The 19,193-nt window shown below is 38.5% G+C and overlaps 1 protein-coding gene across 1 annotated transcript in view; it reads left to right on the top strand.

Moving 5' to 3' along the window:
• LOC126456962 (diacylglycerol kinase eta-like) overlaps positions 1–19,193 on the top strand; it is a 537,414-nt gene that overhangs the window by 327,883 nt on the left and 190,338 nt on the right. The window contains exons 12-13 of the mRNA XM_050092898.1: positions 3,006–3,089; positions 7,816–7,995. Coding sequence (XP_049948855.1) covers positions 3,006–3,089; positions 7,816–7,995 — 264 coding nt within the window. The remainder of the gene's footprint in view (positions 1–3,005; positions 3,090–7,815; positions 7,996–19,193) is intronic.

Here is a 19,193-nt window from a genome sequence, read left to right on the forward strand (position 1 = left end):
ACCTTCTTCAGCAGAGGAAACACACGCACATTCACACAAGCAAGCTCACCTCATACACGCATGACCGCTACCACAGGGAACTCCGACCAGATTCCAGACGGAGGTGCTGGTGGTAACAGTCATGTGTTTATGATGAGTGCTTGCTTGTGTGAATGTGTGTATGTTTCTTTCCTGAAGAAGACTATGGCTGAGTGCTATAACATGTAACAGTCTTTTTGTTGTGCCTGTCTGCAACTCAGTGGTTCGTCTTTACAGTGAGTTGCAATGTATCCTTTTCCTAATATTGTTCAGTATATAATTGCTTTTTTGTAAGTACTAGTCTTCAAATAAACATCTATAATAGCACAAAAAAGTTTATAATTATGTTTCAGTTCTTAAATATGTAGATTGGACCTGAAGATGTGTCTGTAAGCTGTGAAACTGGTAGTGTGGTCAATGAAAGCTGAGTTTTACCTGATGTCAGCGATGTTTTCATTCATCATATATGAAGGGATATAACTGTCAACAATTTTAGTTTTTTTTAAATATGATCTGCAGGATACATGATTTCTCACTCAAGAAATGCACCTGACCACCGTTTTTGCCAAATAATACTTTTTGTGCCTGAGGAATTGCCCTATAACAATATTTTATAGGTTAAACGTCTGTGAAAAAGAGCACAATAAGAGTTAAGTAATAACTTGGCACTTACAGAAGTCCCAAGTTCAGTTAGCCAATAGATGCCTCAGACTAATTTAATAGATATGTAGTTTTTGTGATTTCCCCACATTGGTTTTGGATCAAGAGGCATGCCAAGAAATCTATTTGATGTGGCATCACTGTCATTACTGCAAGGCATTCCATCTCCCTCCAACACAATAGTTATTTGCAATTCATTTGGTCAGGAGTGTATAATATTGTGTGGAGTGTATATGGTTTGTGCGAAGGATGGAAAAGAAACATTAATTTACCAGTTACTGAAACAGCAACTACTGGAGTAAGTTTAACACACACAAAAGAATAACAGCAGTTGAATCTTTAGTTTTCACAACTTTCTGATGATATCTTTATCAAAAGAGAGAGGCAGAAAAGAAAATATGCAATAGCAAACATGTAAGGATGTGATGTTTAACAAGAAGCTTTTTTTGGATTCCACTTTTGCACTTTACTTTCCTTTTAATTAATAGATTTCTTTTCTTTAGAAATCTGCACTTACTCCACTTGCTGCTTTCTTTATTGCTCTTTGTTCTACATGTATAGTCTGCAAGCCACCTTGTGGTGTTTGGTCGAGGGTACTTATGGTGCCAATTTCTTTTTCCATCATTCCCCGTCTATTTGCGAATGGTGTGCTATAAGAATGATTGTTGATAAACCATATTAGATCCAATTTCTCTGATATTTTTTTCATTATTGTGATTTCACAAGATGTACATGGAAGGAGGTAATGTGTTGTCTGACTCTTCCCAGAACTTACTCTCTTTGAATGTCAATAGTAAATTTCTCTGTCATGCTTATGTGTCTCTTGTAGCATCTGGTACTAGAGCCTGTCAAGAGCGTTATGCTCTCATGCCAATGAAACAATCCTGGGATGAAACATGTTATTCTTTTCTATCTCCCCTATTAACCCAGCTGGTAAGGATCTCAAACTGATGAACAGTACTCAAGAACTGACAAAAAATTATTTTCTAAGCTGCTTTTTTCATGGTTTGAAGTACATTTCTTTAATATCTTTTCTGTGAATCTCACTCTGGTATCAGCTTTCCTAGAAATTGTTTTGTGTGTTCATTCCTCTTTAGGTTGTTCCATACAGTTACTTTCTAGGTATTGTATGGTAACTACTGCTTCCAGTGAATTTTTGTCAATTTTGTAATGAAACTGTAGCGGATTTCTTCACCTATTTATGCATAATATGTAGCATTTATGTAAGTTTGGGGTCAACTGCCAGTCCCCTGCACCAATCGTCAATCCTTTGTTTATTTTCTAGTAGTTTGCTACAATCTTCTGGCATATAGACAACTACAACATCAGCCTCATGAAGCATCCAGCGTTATCTGCTAGATCATTTATATAATGATATGAATATAATAGAGGGAAACATTCCACGTGGGAAAAATATATCTAAAAAGAAAGATGATGAAACTTACCAAACAAAAGCGCTGGCAGGTCGATAGACACACAAACAAACACAAACATACACACAAAATTCTAGCTTTCGCAACCAATGGTTGCCTCGTCAGGAAAGAGGGAAGGAGAAGGAAAGACAAAAGGATATACAAAAGGATTTTGTCTTTCCTTCTCCTTTCCTCTTTCCTGACGAGGCAACCATTGGTTGCGAAAGCTAGAATTTTGTGTGTATGTTTGTGTTTGTTTGTGTGTCTATCGACCTGCCAGCGCTTTTGTTTGGTAAGTTTCATCATCTTTCTTTTTAGATCATTTATATATATGCTTTTATCACACTTGTGGTGTTCGTGAAATTACTTTTAAATCTGTCAGTTTTGTTCTGTCAAGGGTATATGTTGAGCTTTTTCTATGAGGGAGTCCTGATTCCAGACACGGACCTGGTTTAATCCTTGGTAATATCATATTTTATTCATTAAATGACACCTTCCTGAAGTTGATGAACATAACATCAACCTGGTGCTGCTGTGTATGGTGCTCTGGATCTCTTTGACAAACAGAGTGAGCCGTATTTCATAGGGTCAATGTTTATGGAAACCATGTTGACCTTTATAGAGGAATTTATTGTCCAGCATTGTAAAAATATTTGAGCATAAAATTCTGAGATCTTGAAAAACACTAAATGAAAGAGGTTCAATGTGTTTTTCCTGTGTTTAGCATGTTTGTGCACTTTTTTCTGGTTGCTATGTCTGAAGTCAGTAAGGAGACCTTCTCCTTCTACTGTCCTGCATCTATTAATAGTCATGTTTCAGTTTTGCATTTCAATTTTAGTTACATAACACAAGATATAATTAGGTCTTGAATTGAATTAGTACATTATTTCACTGATTTTGCTTACTACTTTTCAGCCAACTGTGACTGGAATATTGCCTGAAGGAGAAGAAAAGGGTATTGTGGAACAACCTGAGAAAGAAACTCCTCAGCCAAAAAGGGTAAACATTGTATTTCAAATATTGATTTGCAGTAACTCTGAACATTGAAGCTTTACTGTGTATCCTAGAATACACTGCCAGTATGCCAAAAAGTATAGCCAAATAAACTATTGTGCTCTTTAAAAATGAGCCTGAAATGTGCCTCTTTTTACACAAAAGGAAGAAATTATATCCAGAGGAAAGTGGAAAGATTACCTGTTGCAACTGATATATTATAACTTGAAAAAAGCCTTCATAAAATTAAATCAGTAAATATCCTACAAGTTGTGTAACTCCCTCTAAGACCATGAAATTTAATGCTCATATAATAAGAATTAATTCTTAATGTGATACGTGAGCAGTATTATTTTATTTGCGAGACCTCTTCTTTAGGTAAAGTAAACAGTAATTATGCTGTGATTGAGGGTGAGGGAATATGTTTGCAGAATACAGTTTTCTGCCAGTTTGCAGGGCAATATTAAGTGGACACACCTAATTACATATGAAAACGCCAAAAGCAATAATGCTAAAAGCATAAAATATTAAAATTTGATACTAGAGGCCATAACACTGCTAACCTTTCGCTGAACTGTTTTGTTTTATGAGAAGTTAGAAAACAGTTCCATGAGTGTTTAGTATGAAACATCAAAGGACAAATTCTTTTTCTCTTAGTAGTAGAATTGCAGAAACACAATTGGAGGTCTCTGCTCACTTGCTCATTAAGTAGTGAAGAAAATAAACAAACCAAGGGAAACCACATGTATTCCTATAAGTCTGACATTGTCTCACAAACTAGTCTGACAAAATGAAGAGACAGAATGGCTGGCCAGTTCTTTCCTTCTGGAGGTGAAATTCTTAGTACTGATGAAAGAAAGAAAAGTACAAGAAATTATCCTAGCTTTTGAAGCTATTTGTTCATACCCTGGGGAGGAAAGGTTACTGGCCAGCCATTCTGTCTCATAATTTTATGCTTTCTCATGTGAATTTCCCTTTTTATATATCTAACTTGCTATGATTTTCATTACTATACTCCATTTAAAATTACTTGATAGTTGACATCCATCACTTTGTGCTACAGTGTTGCCACATTGGCTACCACTTGGTTAAAGATGACACGCAAGCGTGGCTAGTTGCTTCATGAGTGCTGAAATGCTGTTAATGTAAATCAGAACAATGTTGGAAGCTGCTGCCATTGGGTATGATGGGAACACAAGATACTCAGTCCACAGCTGATTTTAAATGGCCAGTGACTGAACTGTGGCAGACAGCACATTTTGCAGCCCTGAATTTGCATTCATGTCCTAACCGAACCACAACATCTTCATGTGCAGTCTCTCTGAGAAAAGAGTGGTCAGCAACCTGCAGCAGAACTAATCATCGTGCTTGCTTTGCTCACAGTGATTAAAGCTGATCTGTATGAGCAAGCTCAAGACAGAAAAAAATTCAGTTTCAGCACTAAAAGTGAACTGTAACTTCTCACCTTTGGAACTCACTTACAGGTTATGGGCAACATAGGCAGATCCCAAAAGAAAGCAGAATGATAGGAAGAAAAATATGAGCAAATAAAAAAGTATGATGATGAAAATGATGCAGCAAAAGATTCAAAATAAAAAAAAATTGTTTGAAACCAATTAATTGAAACAATAATGGTAATTTTGGTAAATATTTAAAAAAGAAAAAGAAATATTTTCATATTTGAACCCACCTCCTTCTCCATCACAGTCTGTGATGTCACCACTGCGCTACAGAGTACTTCTTTGCCATTAAATTGTTTTATTTTTGTAACCAGTTGCAACGATCATTTTCTGCCTTCATCCAGTAGCTGTCCGCTAGTGGTGTATACGAAATATTCATATTTTGTTATCATATTTTGTGTGTGCATGTGTGTGTGCGCGCTTGTGTGAGCATGCATGCGTGTTTCTGATGTGTCATGAAATGCAAAATAAAAGGGTTCAACTCAGGATTCGAGATCCAAACACAAGAAGAAAAAAAAGCTAGACAAGGCATTGGAAGTTATTTGACCATTTGTTGTGACAGTTGGGGATTGGTGAACAGTTCAGGTACAAAACTGAGTGGTCTGATTGGAAGAAGACATGTCCAACACATGGAGTGTCAACTATCAAGCAATTTTAATCACAGTATAGTGTATATTGAACTGCTATTTGAATGAGTTAGAATGTGAATAAGCAATTTCCTCTTGTGTACTGTCTTTTCCATAATTTCCAAAATTCCTGTAACCACTTAAGTCACCTCTTACCCTGTATTGCTGTTCAGATTATATTCTCTTCTTTGTATGCTTCTACTTTAATCTGCTGGAGCTGTTCTGCCTTCTCTCACAATTTCTCCTCTTCACTTCCAGCTATGTGATATCCACAAATTTCATAGCATGGCTCACTGACCTTGCTACTTTCTGTTGTGTCAGTGGAGGCCTTAGTTAATTTGTCTTGGAGAATGCACTTTTTGAGGCGTAATCAGGCCAACCACAGCCTATCCCAGGTGCCTCACCTGTGCTATAGATTTTCTGACATCCTTGCCCATGTCATAGTGCAGCTTTAAAATGACTCCTATAATGAAGGTGGAACTGGCTGGAAGCCCATAAAAATGACTGGTGAGGTTTAGAAAATGTGAAGATTTATGCAAACAACCCAGAACTCCAAGTTATGGGAGACTTACTAAAGTATGAGAAGGAAAAGACATTGTTTGTACCTGCACTGGATAAGATTTGAAAACCTGAGACATCAGTAATCTCTGTCTTGCTTATTATTAATTCTTTCATCTTTTAAGTTCTCAGGTTTTCAAATCTTATCCAGTGCAGGTACCAACAATCAGCCTTTCCTTTTCATAGTGTAAAGCAAGTCTTGCCTGACCTGGGGTTCTAAGTGACTTTTCTGTAACTCTTCCCTTTTTTCTAAATCTTACCAGGCCTTTCCTTTCATCCTTCTACCTTTTCTCCCAACCCTTCTGCCAGAAGATCACGCATTTTCAGATCTTTTCATGTTTTCTCCTACCACTACTTGGTGAGAAGATTTTATATCTGTTCATATTATATTTTCAAACATTGATTATTTTTTGTTGATATGTTTACCATACGTGTTTGGATTAACATAAGCAAAATGCCAGCCTTGACTGTCCGTAGTAGTCTGAGGCACAGCATTCACAAGCTCATTATTCGGTACTGTATTAATCATTGTACTTATAAATTTATTTATTTTTCTGTCCATAATTTCTTTTTAAGTCCATCATTTGTTCATTTTGTTCCTTCTCACTCCTTGAATGCTTTTCTTACATCAGGCATGTACCAAACTTGCTTATTGTCACATTTACATTACCTCTCTATCAATTCATTTTTGTGAATTAGATTTCCTTTCCTCTGTCTTAACTGTTGTAGTATCCTCCTGTCCTATGTCACATTTCATTCTCTCATAACGTTTTCTTCTTGCCACGCTTGTGCTCTTGTGGCCTAGAGCCATTCTGTCTTCTCTTATTACTGTACATCTTCATGATTGACCTTATCATAATATCTTTATTATTAGAACAGCCAATATTTCTGCCTTGCCTATATTCATCACTATTTGGGTGTCCATACATTATAACTTTTCCCTATTATTGCACCTATCATAAGTATTATTATTTATGAAAGTCATATATTTCCAATGATAGTAAAGTTATGGTTTTGTCTTCACCATCTTGCAGCCAGGATATCATTTAGTACACTTTGCTTGCATCTTGCTTACAAACTCACTTTTTTCCTGCTTCTTAAAGTAAGCAAGGTAGCAAAATTGTTAAACTGTAGAGCTCCTATTCAACAGCAGCAGGATTCAAATCATCACCTGACTATACTGATTACACCTTTTTTATCAGTTTCATAAATCATTTCAGGTTTCCTTCAACAAAAATATGCCTGATTTTCTGTCTCAGATTTGTCCAACTGAACTCAGTCTCAGTCTCTAATGATCTTCTCAAAGTTAAAATGTTATATCGTAATTTGGATTCCTATTCTTGCCTATGACATGTGACTCTCTTCTCTCTCCCCCCGCCCCCCCCCCCTCCCCTGATTGTGTCTGATATTTTCACATCTCCAATTATACCTCTGCCTGTTATTACTTGAAATCCAGGAAGAGATACTTTGAGAAGATAATGTATTTTTTTTTTAATTTTATTTATTTCATGTTCCATGGATCCAGGTACCAAGTGAATCATAAGGATATGGAGCCTGTCAAATTGATCAAAGTTCAAATATAATTTACATAACAACAATATAATGTAAATAAAATATTGATTACAGGAGATTACTGAATTCATACAAAATTGTGTTTGACTGTGAATGGATGAATAATATAAACAGGAAGAAAAGTTATACTAAATATTACAGTAAATAAATGCATGAATACAGTCCTAGAATATATTCTCATTAGGTTCCTAATTGGTTTCCTCAAATTACTTTTGAAATGATTCCTTCGGTAAGACAGTTGACTCTTTCCTTACTGGTTCCTGTGCCTTTGAACTGTCTCTAATGATTGTATTGACAAATGAACATTAAATTAAGAAAAGCAATGAAATGAAAAAATGTGTTAAATGCTATTTGGCTGGGTAACAAGTTGATACCCTCGTAACAACGGTTTAAAGAAACTAATACAGGCTGTAAATCTGAGTGGAAATTTTCAATATGTGTGTTACTGTTCACAGATTACTCAGTAGGAAAAGAAAAGTGATATATGCTAATATTTGTTACTTTCTTATGTTGTAGTTGCAGTTTGCCCAAAAAGAGGCATTAATGTCAAGGGCAAATAGCCTTAAGAAAGCAGTAAGGCAGTTAGTGGAACATACGGAACAAGCTGTTGATGAGCAAAATAGTCAGCAACAGCAACAGCAGCAGCAGCAGCAGCGCAAGAGGTCGCATGACCTTCGGCCAATGGACTCGCTAAAGGTTGTCAGTTTTATTATTTTACATTTTGTACTATATCCTTCATACATTTGAGAAGTAGAAAATATCAGCTTATGAAAATAAGAAATTAAAAAGAGAGGGTCTACAGTCTCTCGCAAGAGTAATTAATGTAAATGGAAGTTACTCTATAAATCAACATGAACATTTTAGGTTGAGATATTCATGGCAAAAAGTAAGGTTTATTGTGTGTTTTAGTAATTGTAGTAAATAATGTTAGTACTTACTTGTACTTGCATAAGTTGCAAATTGATTCTAAATACATCAAGCTATACACCAAAATGTAAGTGTATTACAAATACAGTTATATCACCAATGGAAATTCCTGTATGGAATAATATGTAAAATAAAGGAGAGGCAACCACTCACCTGTAACTGACTGATGTGTGGTGCATAGAAACACACAACAGAAAACTATTTATAGTAAGTTTTGAGCTCTTGCTCTTCTTCTAGTAGATGTACACACACACACACACACACACACACACACACACACACACACACACACACAGATACCCAAAAGTAAAGTACACACTTGTGGTCATGATGTTTTTGTATCCCAGTACCCCTCCTATCCTCATGTATCCTTCTCCACACCCTCTTAATTTTCATCTGCCCAAGCAACTGATATCGATAATCAACAGTCACTCTCATCAGAGTGATACAAGTCTTTCCACTGATGACTCAGCAACTGCAGTTATGGGAATGCAGTTGGACAATGTTCCTAACTACTGTCAATATTTTGACAAGTGAAATGCCATCATTTTCAAAGTGCAAAGGAAATGAGACATTATTATGTATGGCAACTTAAACCATCAGTAAGCAGGGCTACATCAACCAGGGAACAAAAGACAGCATATGTTGGGAGATAATACACACTGTAAACAAGCGCCACCACAAACCAAAGATAACCAGTGTTAGACTTATCAACAGTGAAACATTAAATAACAGTGGGTGAACAAGAAGTGCCACCTAACAGTGGGTGAACAAGAAGTGCCACCTTGGTCCCATTGAGTTTTTTTTTTTTTTTTTTTTTTTTTTTTTTTTTTTTTTTTTTTTTTTTTTTTTTTTTTGATAAGGGAGAAAGCATAATTCAATGCAGGATTTAAGCAAAACCCTCCATTTTTGTGTATAAGGTCATTTACTGATGTAATCTCAAAATCATTTTGGAAAGTCTCCATCTTCGATGTCTAAAATTTAATATAACCTATTTAGGTAAACTGCATTGTTTTTACCTAGTACATACAGTTTGTCCAAGAAGTTCCTGTATCCCTAGATCAAAACAATGTACTGTAAATTATAAAGTAAAGGATTTACATAAAAAATGATGTATTCACAAGGACCAATATGTGCACTATCACATCTTACAAAGAGATCCATGTATCTCCATGTCCTCTACAACTTGGATGTTTCAATGAAGCTGGAGGTGTTGCTGAACCACAACCTATTCAGTGGCCCTGAAAGTGTGCGTTAATGAATTCACAAAACATTGCCAAATAATATTTTCAGTTCCTGTTCCCATTAAAAAAATATGATCTGTTATAGGTAGTGTGATGACATCCTAGTCCATATTTTAACATGAGGAGACATACTTTTCAACTCTTGTGAATAATGAGATTTTTTCTTATAGCACGAAACCACATTCTCCCAATGTGAACTGCAATATATCACACATTAACCAGAACATAACATTCTTGAGCAAGACTTGGCATTTTGAAATTGTGTCAACAAAGCATGACAGGCTGCAAATTGCAGCTCCACATTATTGTCAGATGTTTTATTTACAAACATCGTCTAAATCCATTCATTTTCAGTTTGTTTTAAATATGTTCATACAGTGAAACTTCTAGCAGATTACAACTGTGTGGTGGACTGGGTCTCAGACCTGGGACCTTTGCCTTTTGCAGGTAAATAGTTTGCTACCTTAGCTATTCAAACACTACTCATGACCTGCCCTCAAAGCTCCAGTTTTGCAGTACCTTTCTCCTACCTTCCAGTCTTCACAGAACTTCTTCTACATATTTTGAAGAACTAGCACTCCTGGAAGAGGATATTGTGAAGAAATAGCTTAACTATGGCCTAGGGGATTGTCTGTAGAATGTATTTTCACTTTGCACCAGAGTGTGCACAGATTCAAAACTTACTGGCAGATTAAAACTGTGTGCCAAAAGAGGATAGAACCTAGGACCTTTATCTGTTGTGGACAGGTTCTTCTCCAAATTATCCTTTCTTTGAGGTGTCTTAGTCCTGTGAGGAATACAGGAAAACTTCTGTGAAGTTATAATGATAGATACTGGCAGAGTGGATCGTGAGTTGTGTTTGGAAATCATTTCACATTTGGAAAAGAATCAAGTAAATTTTGGATAGGAGAAGGAGTTGTACTGTTGAATGAAGTGAAGAAGTTCTTCTTTGCTGGTGGGTCCAGAACTCTAAGATAGCATTAGTGAATTTTTTATTATGCTAGGGGCACAATAGAGTATTTGGAGTTGAGGTGTGATTCCTCTGTGTAATCTTTGAAAAAGATAACATATATTGAGAGTCTTGTACTTTCCTCAACCACCTCCTCGATTTGTTTTTATGTCTCACCCCAATGGTGAAGAATTCATTGATCGAGATGTAATTGGTTAGCATGTTGAGCAATGTGTTTGGGAGACTCTCGGTTGGGCACTGGGAGAGGTAGTGTTTAAGACAGAGATTCTATTTGTATGTGCTATGTTGATGCAGAAAGATATTAATGGTGACAAGGGATGTTGCAGCAAGAAAGAGGAAATGGATGTGAGATGCTCCTGCAAGTGGTTGTTATTCTTGTGTAGAATGAGAGGTACTAGGTGATAGGTTGCTTGAGCTGGTCATCCAAAGTTGAGAACCATTTGGTTTGAAACTTTGAATGCTACCACATCTGAACAGCCAGGATTATTATCTTTGTGCATTTCAGTTAGTAGGTAAAGGGCAAGGTTGTGCAAATCAGGAGAGGTAAAAAGTTCTATAGTGACAGCTATCAGATCTTCTGAAGGTCTGGAGGCTTTACAATTATTTGCATTGCAGATCACCATTAATACAAGAATAAGGCAGAACAATGTCTGAAGATACGGTTCAGGAAGTGTTGGGAGGTAGTGCTTAAAGAGAAGGAGTCCTACAATGATTGAATATGTTTTGGGGAAACTGAGGAGGAACGTTTTGATATTGAGTTTGGAACTGGTAGGCTTCAGCGCTCATTCTGTTGTTTGTGGGTTAGGATTGTATGGTGAAATGTTATGATATCTGTAATAAGAGCAGTGCGGCTGAGTGTTTTGATATAATGGATGTCTCCAGACCAGCATGCACTCCTATGCAGTCATTTGTTGCACAGCTACAGTAAAAAGTATTCTATGACACATATTCCATCCAAGAATCAAGAAAACAAAAACATAGGAGTTAACAGTCCAAATTTCTTCCAAATGCTTTGTTGTCTATTACCACTCAGAATAGTGTGCAATTTCTATTGGATATGATAGTAGGAGGAATTGGTCAATGAAAGCAGATGAATTAAAATATGCAAGTCAGTGACTGTGGAAAATCAGTTTACTGTAGATGTGATGATTTGATTTGCCAGAAAATATCATTTATGAAGTCTGACAAAAGAAACAAGATTGCTGCTGCAAATTTGCGTAGTTGTGTAGTTAATAGTGATGATTACCTTTTATTTAAATTAGTTGATATCTTACGTGCATTGTCAGAAGTTGCAAAATTCTTGTGACTAGCCTTGCTTACGGGAAGCTATCACAGTGCTCCACTTTCCGTAACATAAAAAGAATCACTTTAAAGTCTGTTTCTCCCACAAAAATCACATTAAAATATGTAAATACACATGCAGTACATATCTCAACAGTGTCATTAAACGCATAGAAAATATGTTCTTAATTTCAGTTAGAACTGGAGTCATGTTAAATTTTATGAAACTGATGTAATGTTTCATGTCTTGGAAACTTATCATGCCATAACTTGAAAATTACTGAATTCATTGAAATACATATTTTTCATTGATTACCAAAGTATTTCATTCAGCAATGGATCTCTTCAAAGTTTCATATTTCAGATTATTTGCTATGTGTAAGCATAAGGAAAGAATGCTTTTTTTTCTAATTTTATCATTATTTAAGTCATAACAAGTATGAGGTTAACAGTCTACAACTACTACAAAAACCACATAAAAATTATGAAATTCTCATATGATGTAGATCACTATAGTATGTAACAATGGAATTCCAGGTTGGAACATCAACAATACTGCATTATGAAAAGGATAGATTGCTACTCACCGTAAAGGTGACATTTTGAATGGTAAACAGGCACAATTAAAAGACTGTTACACACTCAGGTTGAGGACAGCTTTTGCTATGCCGGAATTACAGCAGATGCAACTGAGTTTGCATTAATAGTGAGTCAGCTCGAGCAACCCTATGCTTCCAAAGTTCAAGATATAATCACAGCACTACCGACTGAGAATGCATAAGAAAGATTAAAGACTGAGCTTATTCGTAGAGTTTCAGCATCGCAGTAAGACAGTATCAGACAAGTGCTGACTCAGGAAGATATAGGCGACAGAAAACCGTCTCAGTACCTGTGTCACCTCCACAGCAAGGTGGACTTAGGAATAGTGCCTGACAATCTTCTGCATACGCTATGGAGCTATGCCGCAGGTAAAGGCGACAGACACATCCCTGTACACTGTTACGGAACTGGCCAACCGCATCCAAGATGCCGTCGCTCTGGACAAACATGTTAGTGCTGTGACAATGTCTGGTAGTGTCGCGTCCGTGGCCCTTCCTGTTTCACAAGCAGATTACAATGCTTGGTCCACCAAAGTTGATGCACTGAGCCCACAGATTGGCACACTGTTGTCACAAGGATGTCCTAGTCGCTACAGAGGACGTAGCCACAAATGATCTAGGAGCTGTTCCTAGACTCAGTCTGTATCAGATGCTGGTCTGACCACTTGTTGGTACCACAGATGATTTGGTGAGCAGGCTAAAACATGCACTAGCCCCTGTGCCTACCCATATGCAACTGGCGGTCGGACGCAGACGCTACCGACTGCTCAACTACATCCCGGCCCCTATTCATTACTGACAGGGTATCAGGCCGGAAGTATTTAATAGACGCAGGGTCCGATCTTAGTATCCTGCCAAGAGCGTCACTGCACTGTTGCAGGCCACCCACTGCATTTAGCTTGTCTGGCGCAAATAATTCAGCAATTGCGACATATGGCACGCGGTGTGAAGAATTGAATTTGGGGCTCCGCCGTCAATTCACATGGGACTTTACTTTAGCAGGCGTGGCCGAAGCAATAATTGGTGCCGATTTATTAGCTCACTATCAGCTCCTGCCGGATGTAGCGAATTCCTGCCTAATAGACAATGTTACCAGACTTACAACCACTGGGTGCCATTGTGATGCCAGAACAAACAACATCAAGGTTATACAGGTTGCAGACGAGGAGTATTGCTCGCTGCTGCATGAGTTCCTGTCCTTCAGGAGGCCTCCAAGCGCACCACAGCAAGTTTTGCATGATATGGTCCACCACATAAAAACTACAGATGGGCCGCCTGTGTCTTGCCGGCTGAGACGATTGGCTCCAGAACGCCTTGCCATTGCTAAAACAGAATTTGACACAATGTTACGAGAAGGTATCATCTGACCCTCAAGTAGTCCATGGTCATCTGCACTGCATTTAGTACCCAAAAAGGGAGGAGCCTGGCGCCCCAGTGGCAATTACAGAGTGATCAACTCATGGACCGTGACTGATCGCTACCTCCACGCACTGCATGGATCCACTGTATTCAGTGTTATAGACTGCACAAAAGCATATACCCAGATTCCTGTGGCAACAGAGGACATTCTAAAGACCGCTATTATTACGCCATTTGGGTTGTATGAAAGTTTGACTTTCGGCTTGCGTAATGCTGCTCAAACCTGGCAGAGGTTCATCGATTCTATCTTGCGTGGGTTGAACTTTTGTTTTGCCTATCTGGACGATGTGTTACTGTATTCATTGTCCAAGGAGCAACATCGCCAGCACCTGAGAGAAGTTTCTGAGCATTTTGAGAAGTACAGCGTGGTCTTAAATACAGCTAAATGTGTGTTTGGCCAACATCAAGTCGATTTCCTGGGTCATTGAAGATCTTCATCAGTCTTACTATCACTCACTGAGAACATTGAAGCCATATTGCAATTTCCCAAGCCATCTACAATAAAAGAGCTACGTAGGTACTTAGGTATGCTCAATTTTCACCACCGTCATTTACCACACACTGCCGAACAACAGGCGCCGTTGAACGCAGCACTGGCTGGTTCCAAGGTTAAGAGCAGTTCTCCTGTGCGGTGGACCAAGGAGATGAATGTGGCTTTTGAAGTAAGCAAAAAGAGCCTAGCACAAGCAGCACTGCTGGCACACCCCAAGCTCAAAGCTCTACTGGCACTAGTGGTGGATGCCAGTCAGTTAGCCATTGGTGCAGAACTCGAACAATGGGTGGATGATGCCTGGCAGCCGCTGGCTTATTTCTCGCACAAGCTGTCACCTGCACAACAAAGATGGAGCACATATGATCGGGAACTTTTAGCCATATATCGAGCAATCAAGTACTTTCGACCACAGTTTGAGGCACGAGAGTTTGTGGTATACACCAACCACAAGCCTTTAACATATGCCTTCAAGAAAAACAGCAACACTTGCTCTCCATGCTAGTACAGCCAATTGGAATTTATTAGCCAGTTTAGTATGGACATCCGCCATATCCGCCATATATATCATCATTAATGTGGTTGCAGACTGCCTCTCCAGAGTTGCCAGTGTCTCACAGCCTGTGGACATGATGGCGCTTTCCAGGGTGCAACAAGAAGATTCCGAGCTACACACAATATTGCATGACGACACTGCAGCACTCAAGTTACAGCAAGTCGACATTCCTGGCGTGAACATGAAATTGTACTTGAAGTGTCACATGGCAGATCACACCCTTTTGTTCCCGTTGCATTTTGCAGGCCAGTGTTTGAGTCCTTACATAATCTTTGCCACCCAGGAGCCTGGTAAACATTCAAGCTAGTGTCTCAAAGATTCATGTGGCCAAGGATAGAAAGAGACTGCTGCGAATGGACGAGAAATTGTCAGCGTAGCCAACTTTGCAAAATCACTCACCACATTCATCCCCCATTAGGATAGTTCCCGGATACTTCTCACATCGCCCATGTTCATCTTGATGTGGTAGAACTATTTCCGCCATCGGATGGCCAGCGGTACATATTCTCAATGATTTACAGATATATGTGATGGCCTGAAGCAGTACCTACGGACAACATCTCCGTGGAAACATTAGCCAAACTTTCACATTAACCTGGCTGGCGAGATTCAGCTGTCCACTCCATATCACCACCGACAGAGGCTGACAGTTCGAGTCAGATTTGTTCACACAGTTGGCAAAGTTCTGTGGCTACGTCCATCACAAAGTGACCAGTTATCATCTGGCCAGCAATGGCATGCTTGAACGTTGGCATTGAACACTGAAAGCTGCGCTAATATGCCATGGGACATCTTGGACATCTGCACTACCCATAGTCCTGCTGGGTTCACGAACCACATACAAACCAGACATAGGGTCCTTGGCAGCTGAATTGGTTTATGGCGAGACTCTGTACCTACCAGGAGAGTTTGTCGACACAGGCCTACTGTCAGAAATGGACGACCAATCAGAGTTCCTTCACAAGTTACAGGAACATGTAAGCCAAATCAAACCCACAAAGTCCTCCAGGCATGATTGTCCAACAACTTTTGTGCATAACAACCTCAAAAGCTGTTCGCATGTTATGTTACATACAGACTGCGTCAAGCCACCCCTGCAGCCACGTTTACTGGACCCCATAGTGTCCTGTGCAGAGATACACACACAATGGTCATCATAATAAATGGCAAACAGGCCACTGTGTCTCTTAGCAGAGTGAAGCCGACTTACATTTTCAAGGAGGCATCACTCACCTTACGGTCAAGAGCTCAACGCTTGACAGATGCAACACCTCGACTTTCAGCACTGCCACCACAACTGGTTGATGGAGAACCTACACACACCACCCGCTCCGGACGACATGTCCACTTCCCGGCCAGGTTCAGAGAAGACGCACCATGCTCCGCTTTCATCAAGGGGGCTCCTGTAGCGACTGCTACTCACATCAACTGCTGTGTCTGCATATGTTAGTTCTGTTCGTGCCATTTGTAGATACAGTTGTGTCGTGAATTCAGTGACTGCACGGCAACAAATGTATGGCGTAAACCACCAAGTTTGAATCCGCTGCTTGGAGCACTGAATAATGTTGTTTACTACTTACTGGAGTTATAACTTTTGTTTTTATGTTTATTCTGTTCCTTGGCTACTGTTTTGTTGTTTACAAGTTACATATAGCTACTGTGCTTCTTTTTCTGTAATACTAAGTAATAAACCGTTCAAGTACATTCTCAGTGCGTGTTTGAATATTTATTAGGTACCGGTAGCTCTACACAACGAAAATATACCTGTCATCATAATATTTTCTCTCTAATATTTCTAAGAATATCAAAAATTTGTTCTTAACTTTAATTACAGCTGGAGGTTTCCTATTTTAGAACTGGCAGGCACAATGTTAAATCTGAGCTCAAGAGGGTAATCAATAAGCCAAAAATTGACTATTTTAAGACACTCCTCAGAGACATTCACTGGACTGATGTTTACAGTGCTCATGGCATGAATGAAAAATATAACACTTTTGCTAATAAAGTGCTTACCTTATTCGAACACTGTTTTCCCCCAAAACTTACCAAGGTTAGAGCAAAGTATACAAAAAAGCCATGGATTACTCGAGGAATCTTGTAAAACAAAAAGAAAACTGTATCTGTCAATCCGAAACAGTTCCGATGTTGATGCTATAGCACATTACAAGAAATACTGCAAAATATTAAAGACTGCAGTACGGATGTCAAAGCAAATATATTACAAGGAAAAGATAGTCATATCAGATAGCAAAATAAAGACAATATGGGATATAGTGAAGGAGGAGACCGGTAGAACCAGACATGAAGAGGAACAAATAGCATTAAGAGTAAATGATATATTGGTGACAGATGTGTATAGTGTTGCAGAACTTTTTAATAAACATTTTATAGCTATTACCGAAAAGATGGGGTTGTCAGGTTCGGTAGATGCTGCTATGGAATACCTCAGATCAGAAATTTCAAGCAACTTCCATAATATGAATTTGACCCTCACTACCCCAACAGAAATAATGTCCATCATAAAACCTTTAAAATCAAAAACATCTAGTATGTGCAGATGGATATGTGTGTGTATGCGAGTGTATACCTGTCCTTTTTTACCCCTAAAGTAAGTCTTTCCGTTCCCAGGATTGGAATGACTCCTTACCCTCTCCCTTAAAACCCACATCCTTTCATCTTTCCCTCTCCTTCCCTCTTTCGTGATGAAGCAGCCGTTGGTTACGAAAGCTAGAATTTTGTGTGTATGTTTGTGTGTCTATCAACCTGCCAGCGCTTTCGTTTGGTAAGTCACATCTTCTTTGTTTTTAGATATATTTTTCCCACGTGGAATGTTTCCCTTCACACACATCAGTTGGTTTTATTGAGAAATTCATCAATGGAGTAGAAGGAGTTGGCCACCAATAAATCCTTTAGGCTTCTCTTAAACTGAATTTCATTGGTTCTTAAGTTAATTAAAGAATGTGATTCTGAGCTAAGTAACGTATTAAGCTATCTGTGTAACCAGTCATTTATCAGTGGAATATATCCTGAATGGCTGAAATATGCTGAAGTTAAGCCACTGTTTAAGAAGGGAGATAAAGAAATAGCATCAAATTTCCGTCCAATTTGACTGTTGCCAGCATTCTCAAAAATTTTCGAAAAAGTAATCTACCGTCAGCTTTATAACCATCTTATCTCAAATAACATACTGTCAAAGTCACAGTTTGGATTTCTAAAAGGTTCTGATATTGAGAAGGCTATCTACACTTACAGTGAAAATGTGCTTAATTCATTAGACAAAAAATTGCAGGCAACTGGTATATTTTGTGATCTGTCAAAGGCATTTGACTGTGTAAATCGCAATATCCTTTTAAGTAAATTAGAGTATTATAGTGTAATAGGAAATGCTGCAAAATGGTTCAAATCTTATATCTCTGGCAGGAAACAAAGGGTGTTATTAGGAAAGAGACATGTATCAAGATAGCAGGCATCATCCAACTGGGAACTAATTACATGTGGGGTCCCACGAGGTTACATTTTGGGGCCCTTACTTTTTCTTGTGTACATCAATGACCTTTCATCAGTAACATTACCAGATGCCAAGTTCGTTTTGTTTGCCGATGATACAAACATTGCAATAAATAGCAAATCAAGCGTAGTCTTAGAAAGATCAGCTAATAAAATATTTGTGGACATTAATCACTGGTTCCTAGCCAATTCTTTGTCACTAAACTTTGAAAAAACACACTACATGTAGTTCAGAACTTGTAAGGGGTGTCCCATGAGCATATGTCTAACATATGATGACAAGAAGATAGAAGAAGTGGATAGCGTTAAATTCTTGGGATTACAGCGTGATAATAAATTCAACTGGGAGGAGCACAGCACAGAACTGCTGAAGCGTCTTAACAAATCTCTGTTTGCAATGCGAATTTTGTGAGACATAGGGGATATAAAAATGAAAAAGCTGGCATACTATGCTTACTTTCATTCCATAATGTCATATGGGATTATTTTTTGGGGTAATTCATCAAGCCAAGCTAAAATTTTCCGGGCACAAAAACGTGCAGTAAGAGTTATATGTAGTGTGAACTCAAGAACATCCTGCAGAAGCCTGTTTAGGGAACTAGGGATACTAACTACTGCTTCCCAATATATTTATTCCTTAATGAAATTTGTCATTAAGAATACACTCCTGGAAATTGAAATAAGAACACCGTGAATTCATTGTCCCAGGAAGGGGAAACTTTATTGACACATTCCTGGGGTCAGATACATCACATGATCACACTGACAGACCCACAGGCACATAGACACAGGCAACAGAGCATGCACAATGTCGGCACTAGTACAGTGTATATCCACCTTTCGCAGCAATGCAGGCTGCTATTCTCCCATGGAGACGATCGTAGAGATGCTGGATGTAGTC

The sequence above is a fragment of the Schistocerca serialis genome, chromosome 2 (genome assembly GCF_023864345.2).
Source record: "Schistocerca serialis cubense isolate TAMUIC-IGC-003099 chromosome 2, iqSchSeri2.2, whole genome shotgun sequence".
Taxonomy (NCBI): Eukaryota; Metazoa; Arthropoda; class Insecta; order Orthoptera; family Acrididae; genus Schistocerca; species Schistocerca serialis.